Here is a 12385-nt window from a genome sequence, read left to right as displayed (position 1 = left end):
AGGTGTAACAATTTTGTTTCCGTAATTGTTGGCATGTGTACAGCAATATAAACTGTGTCTTCATGTCGTTCCACTTTTTTAAGACCATTCATGGTACACACTATGTGTACTTGGTACGTATCTTGACAAACTGGTCTTATAAATGGACTTGTTTCTACTATTAAAAGTAGGTGAATTGGCAACATTGTTTATGCACATATCCACTCTCTTATTTAACTAGCCGCAAAGAAATGCTGTGAAATCTGAGGAGCGAGGTGGCCAGTTCACGTTGCCAAACCTGGAATATGATGTTTTCGGGATTATCCGCCTCTTATTCTCGAAACTACAAAGTCAGGTGAATAATATATGCACAGAAATAAAATGTGCTCAGTATTAACTTTTTTTACGATACTTTTTATTCATGAATTTAAAATGCTTAAAGAGGTTTTCTAGGATTTTTGGTCTGGTGACGTGGATGCTCAAATCTTGTCATTCCTCGAAAGTTGCCGGTTCAGTATTTGAAGCAAAGGTGGTACACTGCAGAAGAGAATCTGCTATGAGTTTCATGACTAAAGAATGTCCTCTGTCATAAATTTCTCTCTTTGCAATATTTTCCAAACCAGAAATTTTTCATTCGTTTATTACTGATTTTGTGTAAAGTAATTCCAGTATCTTGTTTTCTCATATAAAATTTATCAGTGGTATCTTAAATTTTGTATTGAAAAGCTCTGTCTTTGAGGACGATCTTACGTTCTGAATATAGTGTACGACCTTATCTTTCATAACTTTTAAGAATTTAGTCATTAGATTTCTCTGATAACGTGCAAAGTACTGTAAGTCATTTGCAGTTTTTTAAGGTTCATTAAGTGTTTTAATTTATAACAATTGATCAAGGTTTTGTGATAATTCTTCATTGTCTAGATATGTACTACTGGATTCTATTTTTGTGTGCTAGCTCCTAAAAAATGTGTGTTTTTGGTTCAGGGTAGCAATTACACAAAGCTATTGCTGGACTGGGTGTATCTAATATGTTGACATTTGCTCCTGGGGAATATTTCAATTTGGAGAGAATTTTTCAAATGTTCGAATTTGCAAACTTCTACAGAGTTCAGTTCTTCAAAAGATAAAATAGGAAGAATGCTGGTTAAATTACTGCAGTAACTTACACATGTTATGTTTTCGGTATAGTGATCTGAAAACTTCAGAATATCATGTAATCCTGGTTGAACATATGGACGATGGAGTATTTGTGCCAAGCCCTGTTAGTCCTCTAGTGCTACTTACTGCCTTTGATGTGAAGTGTTCGTGTAAGAACATTATTTTTATGAAGAATTGTGAATGTGTTTTGTAAATTTCTTTTTATCTTTCCTGAGGTATTTCCCATGAGCAGTTGTCACCTATAAAATGTTTTAAATTTTGTCCTTTTGGTCTTGGAACTTTTTATACTGTTGTAGATTTTTGGTTGCCTTTGTCTAATAACAAACCATCTGTCTGGATTACTTTTGTTGAAACTACACGGTTTAAAAAAAATTAAACAAATGTAGTTAGATGTTCACCCTCATACCCTTGGTTGTGCGTTTGAATCATGACACATTCGGCCAGCCTTTGGAAGCTCCTTAGCATGGGTGACCCATGCCGATGAGTGTACGGACATGTTTATGTATATTAGGTTTCAAAGTTTATTTCTTATCTGATTGTGTGTTTCATTTGTAATTTAATTTTCTACTATTGGTTTCCCTGTCTATTTTTAAAAATTAACTTTCCTTCATACTTCTAGTAGATTGCTCCAGTCATTTTTTGAATACTGCCTAATTTTAATAAAACTGACACTGTGGTTGATTTTAACATTCCAGATTGACTTTGTCATGCACGAGTTGTCGTGATTGTGGAAATTTCAATTACTTTGTGTCTGAAGGTGTCGAAGTTTTACTTGTAAATAATCATATTTAGTAAATGCTAACCATTTGATTCTCAGCTAGATTCAAATGACTGTCATTTTATGTATACAGTACTTTCATTTGTTTTCCTACATGTCTTCTTACGTTTAAGTTCATTGTTTGATTTTTACAATATGTGCAATACTAAGGATCACATTTTTTCTAAAAATGTACTCCAGGGATTGGCCTGAATCGGTTTAGAATGCTCTTTAATATTTGCCGCGCAAGATTTGGAACAGGTGTCGTGAAGTTCTCAAGGATGCGAATCAACGAAGAATAGTATGCTCGTCGAGAAGTGTGCTGAACAAAGTACACAACAGATACTGTGAAACTAAGTAAGGGTTACCAATGACTGATAGGTCAAATCGCATATGAAAAGATACTGAATCAAATTGGTGGGAGGAGATCAGTTTGGCTAAATTTGACTAGAAGGGATAGATTGTTAGAACACATTTTACGACAGTCTGTTTTTCAGGGAAGTGTAGGCGGTAAGAGCGGTAGGGGTGGACGAAGGTATGAATGTGACAAGCAGATTAGAGGAGATGTAGGATGTAGTAGTTAGCACGGGATAGGGTGGCATGGAGTGCTGCATCAAACCAGTCTATGGACTGATGATTCAGAAATCATCATTACTCTTTTCTGAAGAAACTGAAGCCCAGCATAACACTCCTACAACTTCAAGTTACAAGAAAAAGAAAATTACTAAAAAAGGAAGTTTTTGAAGATATTAAAGTGAAATTAAACAGAACATTTAATTGCCACCACCATTAAACATAGACAGCTAACACACGTGAACAAAAAAGAGGAATTAGTACACAGTCTATAAAGTAAAAGAACTTACACAACATGTTGAAATGTTTAAGTAATAAGACATAAACGCTCTTCAATAACCCCAATATAAGAAATATTTTAAAAGATGGGTAAAGGTGAAGCCATAGTACAATCTTGTGAGGTGCTACTCCAGCAAAAGATATCAAACTGACATACATATTGGCAAGTCCTGCGGTAAACGGGTAGTGTGGCTGCCTCTTACCTGGAGGCCTCGGATTTGATTCCCGGAAAGATCAGGATCTGTATCTGAGGGCTAGTTCAAGGTCCACTCAGCCTATATGATTACAATCCAGGTGCTATCAGACAGTGAGATAGCGGCCCCGGTTTAGAAAGCCAAGAATTACAGCTGTGAGGATTCATCGTGCTGACCCCACACAACCCCTCATATCCTGCAGGCCTTTGGGCGGAGCCACGGTCGCTTGGTAGGCCATGATCCTTCGAGCCTGTTGTGCCACGAGGTTTGCTTTAACATAGGGAGAACTCGGGTAAAAATATTTTTTAGCACTGATAAATACTAAGGAAGGACTACGGATGCAAATCAAGACCAGCTTCAACATGTCTGACTGTAATGTAAAACAACATAGTTAAAACTTTGTTCAGTCAAAAATTCAAAAGGATTAAGTTTTTCCTGTCTGTTGAAACATAGAATATAACAGTTGGAATGCTATTACATACCTGTATTTTTATTTTCAAAGCAGAAAACCTACTGGTAACGGAATGATGTTTTCTTTTGCAAGAATATCCTCAGATTCTATCAAATAATTTTAACCCTGCACATATATATGTACAATATTAAGTTTGCATGAACTTGTCAGCGATTGTGAATTGGTGATATGAACAAGTCTCGTGTGTTATGAATAGTGGTGTAAAATTCCCAGGTATTTATAAATCGGGGTAAATACCCAGGGTATGTACTTGATTAAGTACCCAATTTGTGTAAATACCCGGGTGTTTTAGATTTTTAATTTAAAGTCCTGTGTCGTAAGTTGAACCTTAAAAAAGAGTACCGGTATGCAAAGTATTCTACATTAACTTATTAGAAATGTAACAACATTAGATAGTTAATAAAATAAAATTTAATTAGAATTTGGACTTAAAAACAGAATTAGAATTGGGAATTAGATCAGGAGATAAAATTCAATAGTTATAACCTGAAAAACTCAGAATTTAACTAGGCCTTTTGCAAACATTGAGATAAGTCGGGGAAAATTTATTCAGAGCATTGGCCAAGTTCTACAAAAGGTGTAATATACAGTTTTCAACACACTGTATATGTTTTCCAGAACAGTTTGTAATATCATTCATATATAAAATAATCAAATAACAAAAGGACTAGTAAATAGAAAATTAACATTTACACTTAAAAAAATTCTTAAAAAAAAAAAAAGAGGCCTTACTTAATTTAGGTTTAATTAAGCTGAACAAATGTATGAGGCTATTCATAATCATACATGATGAATCTCTTTAGGCTTAGGCCTTTATTCCCATTTACAATGAAAAATATCCATTGAGTAGTAAAAGTACAACTAATCTGAGTTTTCATCACGCTCAGAGATGTACTCTTCATCTGAGACCGAAATGTGGCCATCATCGCTATCGTCCCTACAGGAAACTTGCATTTGATCATTATTGGTGTTTTCAACTTTTTCGGCCGCCTTGCTTCCTTGGACTCTTTTCTCTTCTTGGTTTTTGAGTTTTCTTTAGCAGGTTCCAGTTGTGTGACAAGTAAGCTATTTGTCCAGCCCTTTCAGTTGTAAGTTGGTTTCTTTTCTTACAGTGAATCCAGGTTTTAAAATTCTCACAGCAACATCAGCTAGCACACATGTTCCTTTCAAGCCCCTCCACCATAACATTTGGCATGCACGTATTTCAGTTAATATGCATATAGCCTACTCTTACTACAAAAGTAGCTTTTCCCTTCCACATCTTTGTTGCTCACTTCCAGTACTGTAATAAAACTTGACCTTCTCAATATCTTGGTATTTATTAAAAATTTAAAACACAAAACAAACAAAAGGTTTTATCCAATATTTTACTTTAGTTTAAGGATAGAACACACTTTAATAACAAAGACAATGTTACAGTGCCAAAACATATAAATACCCAAAAATACCTGAAGCGGTAGAGGTGGGATCCATCGCTCAGTCCGAGGGGAAAAAACCTACCCTGGAGGGAAAGCAGATAAAGAAGAAGAAGAAAACTAATTACATGAACATAGATCCCAAAGAACCAACATGGACAATGAAGACCCAGTAGAGAGAGAGAGAGAGAGAGAGAGAGAGAGAGAGAGAGAGAGAGAGAGAGCGTGTGTGTGTGGGGGGGGTTTGTTTTCGCAAAGTGGTACTTGTGTGGGCCATAAGGGAGAAGAAACAAGTGAAGCAAGGCAGAAGCCTTTTTTCTACACTTTACACAATCATTCCATGTCTTTGTTGGAGATCTCAGAGCTTGTTGGGAGACCTCGTTCGACAGTTCAGTTTGATAGATTGACTGGGCTGTGTGACTCGGACTGTTGAGACTCTGGCCTTCTGACCGCAGCTCGGCAAGTTCGATCCTGTCAGGTGGTATTTGAAGGTACTCAAATATGTCGGCCTTGTGTTGGTAGATATACTGGCACGTAAAAACTTGTGGGACAAAATTCTATCTCCTCGGCATCTCCGGAAACCTTCAAAGTAGTTGGTGGGATGTATAAACAATATTATTAATAGGTCATTGTGTAATTAACTTGGTGCAAAGCATGCCAAGAGTTGTGTGTTCAGACATACTAACTTAATAAATTCCCTTACGTAAGAAAGTGTCAGTTAAGTGCCCAAAAGATTGTGAAAGAGCTGTCAAGTCAAGGTGTGTCAGGAACTGAAAACATAGTTTGCCATGTATGTAAATACGAGGAGTACAATGGTCATGTTGCTCGCAAGGCGTTTTTGGTTTCCAAAGTGAACCTGAAGGAAGACCTTGCATTCGTAGACCAGCTGGTCATTACAGGACCTGCTTTTTTGCCATAAAGTTACTTTCTTCAGTGAAAATAAATTTTGTGTTCGAGTTAGATGGATGACATGGTATGGCAGAAAGAGTGGGGTGCTAGAGCCTAAGAATCAGCATCCCCCAGTGAATCATGCAGGTGGAAAGCTACAATTCTAACAGCTCTTCAAGAAGAGTGGGTCACTGTATCCACAGAAGTGGCAAAAGAACTTGTCGAATCAATGCCACAGTGCCCTCAATCTGTAATTCAACAAAAGGAAAGCCAGCAAAGAACTAAACAAAATAGAAATATCGTTTTAAGTTCTCTTTTATAAAAAATGTGCCATCGACGAATACTTTTGTCGCTAAGGATTTGCGTATTTCTGTGTTGGATAAATGTATTATACTTAACATTATACATTCAAATTGTACAAGGAGTGAATGTAAAGAAATGCATTGTCTTTTAGGGCTAGTTTACACGGGTAGAGTAGCGAGGCGAGTAGAGTAGATAGTAGAATAGCCACGTTACTCTACCACTGTCTGGTAGAGTTGACACTTGTATCGTTCATACGGGAGTAGAGTCATACAGTAGAGTAGTAGCACCATGTCAAGACGCAAGCACATCATAACGAAGAGTTTGAAGACATTTGCAAACATATTAATGCAAGAGGTTAGTGAAGCATTAGAAGAAGCAAATGAGGAAAGAAGGGAATGGGTAAGAGGCTGGCTTAGGGGAGATACTCTCGGGGCATCAACATTAATTCTGAAAGAACTTGCGACAGAGTATAAAGAAGAATACAGAAAGTGTATGAGATCGAAGCCTGATAACTTCCAGACACTGTTAGATGCTATAACACCGCAAATTCAAAGACACAACACAGTGATGAGAAATGCAATAACACCGAGATTTAAGCTTGAGGTGACTGAAGTTCTTGGCCAATGATAATAGCCATCAGTACACTGTAAATCACGCTGGCGTAGGCCTAATTTGTAGTAGGTTCTTTGCCATAAATACCCCAATTACTGATCTGTTTATATAATTCGTTTGTTCGTTGCTTGTACGGCCCAGGTGTAGAGATTAAGTTTCAAGACCTGACATTGTACTGTAAACAATTATTTTGGATATTCTAAAAAAAATATGAAAATTATTCTATTTGTTGTGGACATTACTGTTATTGATTAAAATTACTGGCATTGTCAAGTGATACGAGGTAGAAGATCCCTATGTATGTTATTAATATGATTAAAGTACACAGTCCTGCATCATTGTCTAATTTAAACACGTCGAGACACATGATGAACACGCTGTGTAACACTGAAACTTGAGAAACCTTCATCTATAGGGACAATCCAGCTGACACTTGTTTATATTTGTTGTTGCATCTTTGAAACTATTATAGGTTTAGGTATTTTTTTAAATTCTTCTTCCATCGAAATGAGGGAGGTCTGTTCTCCATTATAGGACAATACACCTGCATTTGTTTGACCTCCAAAGGTGCACCTCCCCTTAGTATCACTGAGCTATAATGTTACGTTGTGGCTTTTAATATTCTTCTTTCTTTATTAATCTGCTCACCCTCCAGGGTTGATTTTTCCCTCGGACTCAGCGAGGGATCCACCTATATCGCCTCAAGGGCAGTGTCCTGGAACACGAGACATTGGATCGGGGGATACAACTGGTGAGGATGACCAGTACCTCGCCCAGGCAGTGTCGCCTGCTATGCTGAACAGGTGAGGGATGGGAAGATTGGAAGGGATAGACAAGGAAAAGAGAACGAAGAGGCCGTGGCCTTAAGTTAGGTACCATCTCGGCATTTGCCTGGAGAAGAAGTGGAAAACCACTTCCAGGATGGCTGAGGTGGGAATCGAACCCACCTCTACTCAGTTGACCTCCCGAGGCTGAGTGGACCCCATTCCAGCCCTCGTACTACTTTTCAAATTTCGTGGCGGAGTCGGGAATCAAACCCGGGCCTCCGGGGGTGGCAGCTAATCGCACTAACCACACCACAGAGGCGGACGGCTTTCAGTACTACCTTGTAAATTATACTTTACTAAACCACTTAAGAGAGGGAGTGTAGATGTCCGCGGCACCACCTCCAGACTTCTTGGATTTACGAATTTTCGTCAGTTCTTGGTTGTAGGTACATCGTATTTAAAAAAAAAAAAAAAAAATCTGTTTTAAGTTCCATAAAACCAAAACCCTCTTTACCCATTTTCGTAATCAAGTCCTCTTCCGCCGCCCGTCTCATATTTTAGTTTCTGTAAATAATGCTGTTTATGTTCCATAAACATTTCTTCACTGTCAGTTCTACAAATTTACATGTTTCTTCTTCTTCCGTACACTTGATTTTTCCACCAAATAAACGCACAAAAATGCTCAGTTTACTCAGCGGAATACCGTCTGTACACACATGGAATAAGCGAATGACTCGCCAACTGAATAATCGAGCGTCCTCGGCCTTCTCCGCCAGCTCTCGGAGGTCGGTTCCGATGGAGGGGGGTAGGATAGTGGTAGAGTTACTTTACCACAGCGGAAACCCACTCTACTCTACTGCGTACTAGCTACTCTACTCTTCTCTACTTGCTACTATCCCAGTCGTTTACACGATGCTAGTAGCTCTACTATTCACTCTATTCGCCTCGCTACTCTACCCGTGTAAACCAGCCCTTAATTATCCTAGCCCCATTACCATTCAGCAGCACACTGATATGTACAGCACAGACATATGAATGTTCCTGACATTCACTGTATATTGCAAAATTGTTTTCAGCACTATTTGGATGCCTCCTTAAGCTACTGACCAAGCAATAATGCACGTGAGACATGATCAAGGATACCGTTATAATAGCAAAGAACAGGAGTAATGGCTGAAACATTAATTCATCATATGGCTTTTAGTGCCATGAGTGTTCGATGACATGTTCAGGTTGCGTGGCACAGATCTTTCTATTTGATGGCCATGGGCAATCTGCGCATCTGGAGGGTTGAGGTAGGGAGCAAAGCCTACTCCTGTTGAATAACATCAAGGCGGTCTGCTAAAAGGCTTAATGTGACCATCCGATGGGCGAATCACCAATGGTGCTGTATGGCTTCGCTCCATATGAACGCTGCGGAGAGGTTGGAGTTTACTGCAGGCTTTTCGCACACAATCCAGTGATGAGAAATTGTATAGCACCATCTCTCCTACAATGTCAGCCAACATTCTTATTGTGACCTTTTCTTTTTCCTCTCTCCACCAGTGGGACTGGAACTGGGTAACTGCAGTGTCTGACATTGTAGACTTGACGCCTTAACGATCATGGTCACAGAGTGAGATATGAAACGTGAGATGCATAGGTTACAAGAGGCTTGGCCTTGTTCTACTGGTTATGAATGGAAACAAGGAGTTTCAATTTTAGTAGCACCAGTAAGAATGTGGGAATACTGTAAGCCAAAGTAAATTGTTACTCATAGACTTCCGTATGCAAGATGTTGACTTTATTTTACCGAAGTGCAGAGACATAGGAACCTACACACTAGCTAAGTTTCCTATATAGATGATTGATTTGAAAGCTCTCAAAATTCAGGTTAAGTGCATAAATGTAGCATGGCATTATATAAACAAAATGTGTAGTTTCCTAGGAGATAACTTTTTTTTTTCTCCTTCAGTGCTGAATTGCCTATGAAAACAATTTGTATTCTCTGCACTTCAATCTTATTATATGCAGTACCAAGGCAGTGGTCTTTGTTTTAACCCTTTGCAGTCCAATTTTCCTTCGCATGTTACAACAGTCTGGTCCAAATTAATTTTGCACATTTTTACCTAGTCACATTAAACTCAGAACTTCTAATAGTAACTATAATTATATGATTATTATATTACATAAACGTGAGTAGTGAGTTACAGGTTTACACAAAAGTTATCGGTGTAGGAGTGAAAAATAACGTAAACTGAAGTGGAGTGATGTAGCTAGGAGGAACCTACGGTCCTCTATTTTTCTGACCAGGTGAATAACTTAAGTCTAGGAGGCTCACTATCATGAAATGTTACATTCCAGTAAACACTATTGTCGTTTGCATTCCCATTTGTAGGTGCGAAAGTATTTTCAGCATCACTGTTACCCAAATGATCAACACTGACCTGAGAAGTGGCATCATTGCCGTGTGCCTTATCCTCTCCCGCACCCCGGCCCATTACCTTCATGCATCTTCTTGCTTTTGTAGCAGGCACTGGAACTTCCTCTTCTGAATCTTCAGAAACGGTATATGATGGTCCGAGATCATTGCGTGCTTTTTTACGCACGGGTCCAGTCGCTGAAGTTTCACTTGCAATGCTGAAGTTCACTACACCTTCTCATTGTATAATTCAAATAAGTAATTGTCACTGCTGTCTAAATAAACATGCATACATATTTCTCCTTCATTCACATTTGATGCTTTCATATCGCAAATTCAACTCGGACAGTTCGCATTCACAGATAAATATGCCTTGTACAACATGTGTGCATACTGCTCAATGTGAACAAAGCACAGCTCACTGGCCGCGGATAACCATGACGATACACGGCTACATATATCTCGTATTATTTCCATGGAGATAAAAGAACGGCTTCCTTTGTGCACAAAAATTTGCTCTAGAAACATCAGGGATATCGATCAACCTTAATCAGGTCAAAGAACATCAATAACTTATTAAATAGAACAAAACCTAATGTCAAGGTGACCTTGACGTTGGACCAGTTACAATAAACCATGATGTCGAGGTCCTTAGACGGGAAATGGTTAAGAGGATATTTAAATTAGATAACCAACTATCTTTTCTTTGTGTGTTGTAAATTCAAGATATGCCTGTATCCACTTCTGGGAAAAAGGCATAATTTAGACGTTGGCCGTATTTCCTCTTTTCCTTGTGTGTAGGCACTCCCAAGTGCGGCTACATGTTGGGTTGTCCGATCCGCTCTGTACCTGGTCAACAGAGATGTTCTTCCTCAAGACGGTTTCAGCTATTCACCACCATATAGCTCTTGGCCATCCTCAACCTCTTCTTGGTTCTGTGATGGCAAGAATTTACTGTACGGAATGATGTTCATCACACAACTTGATGTGCTCATATCAGCGGTGTTATGTCTTTCAAGTCACACTTGCTCATTATGCAATCTTCCTATCAGTAATATCCGCAGACCACATGAGCATTTGTATCTGTGTTGTGCCATTACTGATAGTGATTCTGCCTTGCTCAGCATTCAGAGCCACACACGAGGCCCTGGCCTGAAGACAACCTTGTAAACGAAACCGACTTTCAACCTATTAGGTCATGTTACGTACATTTAGTGCGTGTTGAAGAAATGTTAAGTACAGAACAAAAATGGCCAACCAGACACCAGTGGGATCCGAACCCACAACTTCCCAAGCAACAGACGCGAAATCGAGAGGTTGTGGGTTCGGATCCCGCTGGTGTCCGGTTGGCCATTTTTGTTCAACGCGCACTAAATGTACGCAACATGACCTAATGGGTTGAAAATCTGTTTCGATTAAAATGTGGTCGTGAAAATTCCATATTCATCAACCTTGTAAACTTTAACTCTTATTGGAATCAGTCCGTCGCATAAGGCACCCATCGCTGATCGCCATTTCATCCAGCAATCACTGATGCAATGCTGACATCGTTCACTGTGGCATAGATAGTGATGGCATGTGTGTATTGGTTTTCTGTAGGCCAGATAACTATGGCTCTGTGAAGGTGTAGATCTTGCGGATGATCCTCGCTCATTGCAAGTGACTAATCTCATGTTTTAATCCGTATTGAAATCTGTTAATATACAATAATAAAGTTTTATTATGAATCCACCTGTTCAATACATTATAATGTTGTTACATTAAAATAACTTCATTAGTTAAAAAGTTATATATGGGACGTGTTTCGCTCCCCTATAGAGCATCATCAGCCAAATCCGAATCTCAAACAATTGTTATTTACGTAAACAAAGACTTAAGAACCATTAGAACACTTTTGACAAACTTAAAACTTATTCTATTAGAAAATCATAAAATATAAAATCCTTGTATACATGGCTCAATTACATGTGGTTAATAGGAACATACATTAAAATTATGGAAGAGAGAGTACTAAAATATAAAATAAATAATATATATATCATGTCCAAAATCCTAGAAAGATGTGAAGATCAATCTTAGGAGTCAAATTTGAGGATCTTCTTAGCAATGAGATCTGGTAAAAAGTTATTTATCCCTTGTGGATAAGAGTCTATAAAGATTCGAATTTATCGTCAATTTGATGATTGAACTTATAACAGGATAAATGTTGGTGTTCAAGAAATTTAAATGCTTGTCGTGTGACCTCGGCGAATGCTGTTGAAAAGATGTGTTCTTATAGATGTCAATGACCGTTCGTTGAACTAATGGATTTGATAAGGATGATTGAAAGGGACGTAAATCAACGTTTGTATTGAAAGCTGCTGCTTGGTTTATCTTGTTGAATGTCCCTCCAATTGCTGTTTGTCGGTTTGGTGTTGTCCGAGTCAGGTCACACGACAAGCATTCAAATTTCTTGAACACCAACATTTATCCTGTTATAAGTTCAATCATCAAATTGACGATAAATTCGAATCTTTATAGACTCTTATCCACAAGGGATAAATAACTTTTTTTACCAGATCTCATTGCTAAGAAGATCCTCAAATTT

The 12385-nt window shown here is 38.4% G+C and overlaps 1 protein-coding gene across 10 annotated transcripts in view; it reads left to right on the top strand.

Annotated features, from left to right (window-relative positions):
* The window catches only part of tyf (twenty-four), a 486874-nt gene that overhangs the window by 407524 nt on the left and 66965 nt on the right, over positions 1–12385 (top strand). For 6 of the 10 annotated variants that reach the window (XM_067158829.2, XM_067158820.2, XM_067158825.2 and 3 more), the window contains one exon: positions 221–334. The exons of the other annotated variants lie outside the window; for them this stretch is intronic. In XM_067158829.2, coding sequence (XP_067014930.2) covers positions 221–334 — 114 coding nt within the window. The remainder of the gene's footprint in view (positions 1–220; positions 335–12385) is intronic. 10 annotated transcript variants of the gene reach the window in all.

Source organism: Anabrus simplex, chromosome X (genome assembly GCF_040414725.1).
Source record: "Anabrus simplex isolate iqAnaSimp1 chromosome X, ASM4041472v1, whole genome shotgun sequence".
NCBI lineage: Eukaryota > Metazoa > Arthropoda > Insecta > Orthoptera > Tettigoniidae > Anabrus > Anabrus simplex.
Note: the sequence above shows the minus strand (reverse complement) of the source record. Positions and strands in the feature narration are given on the sequence as shown.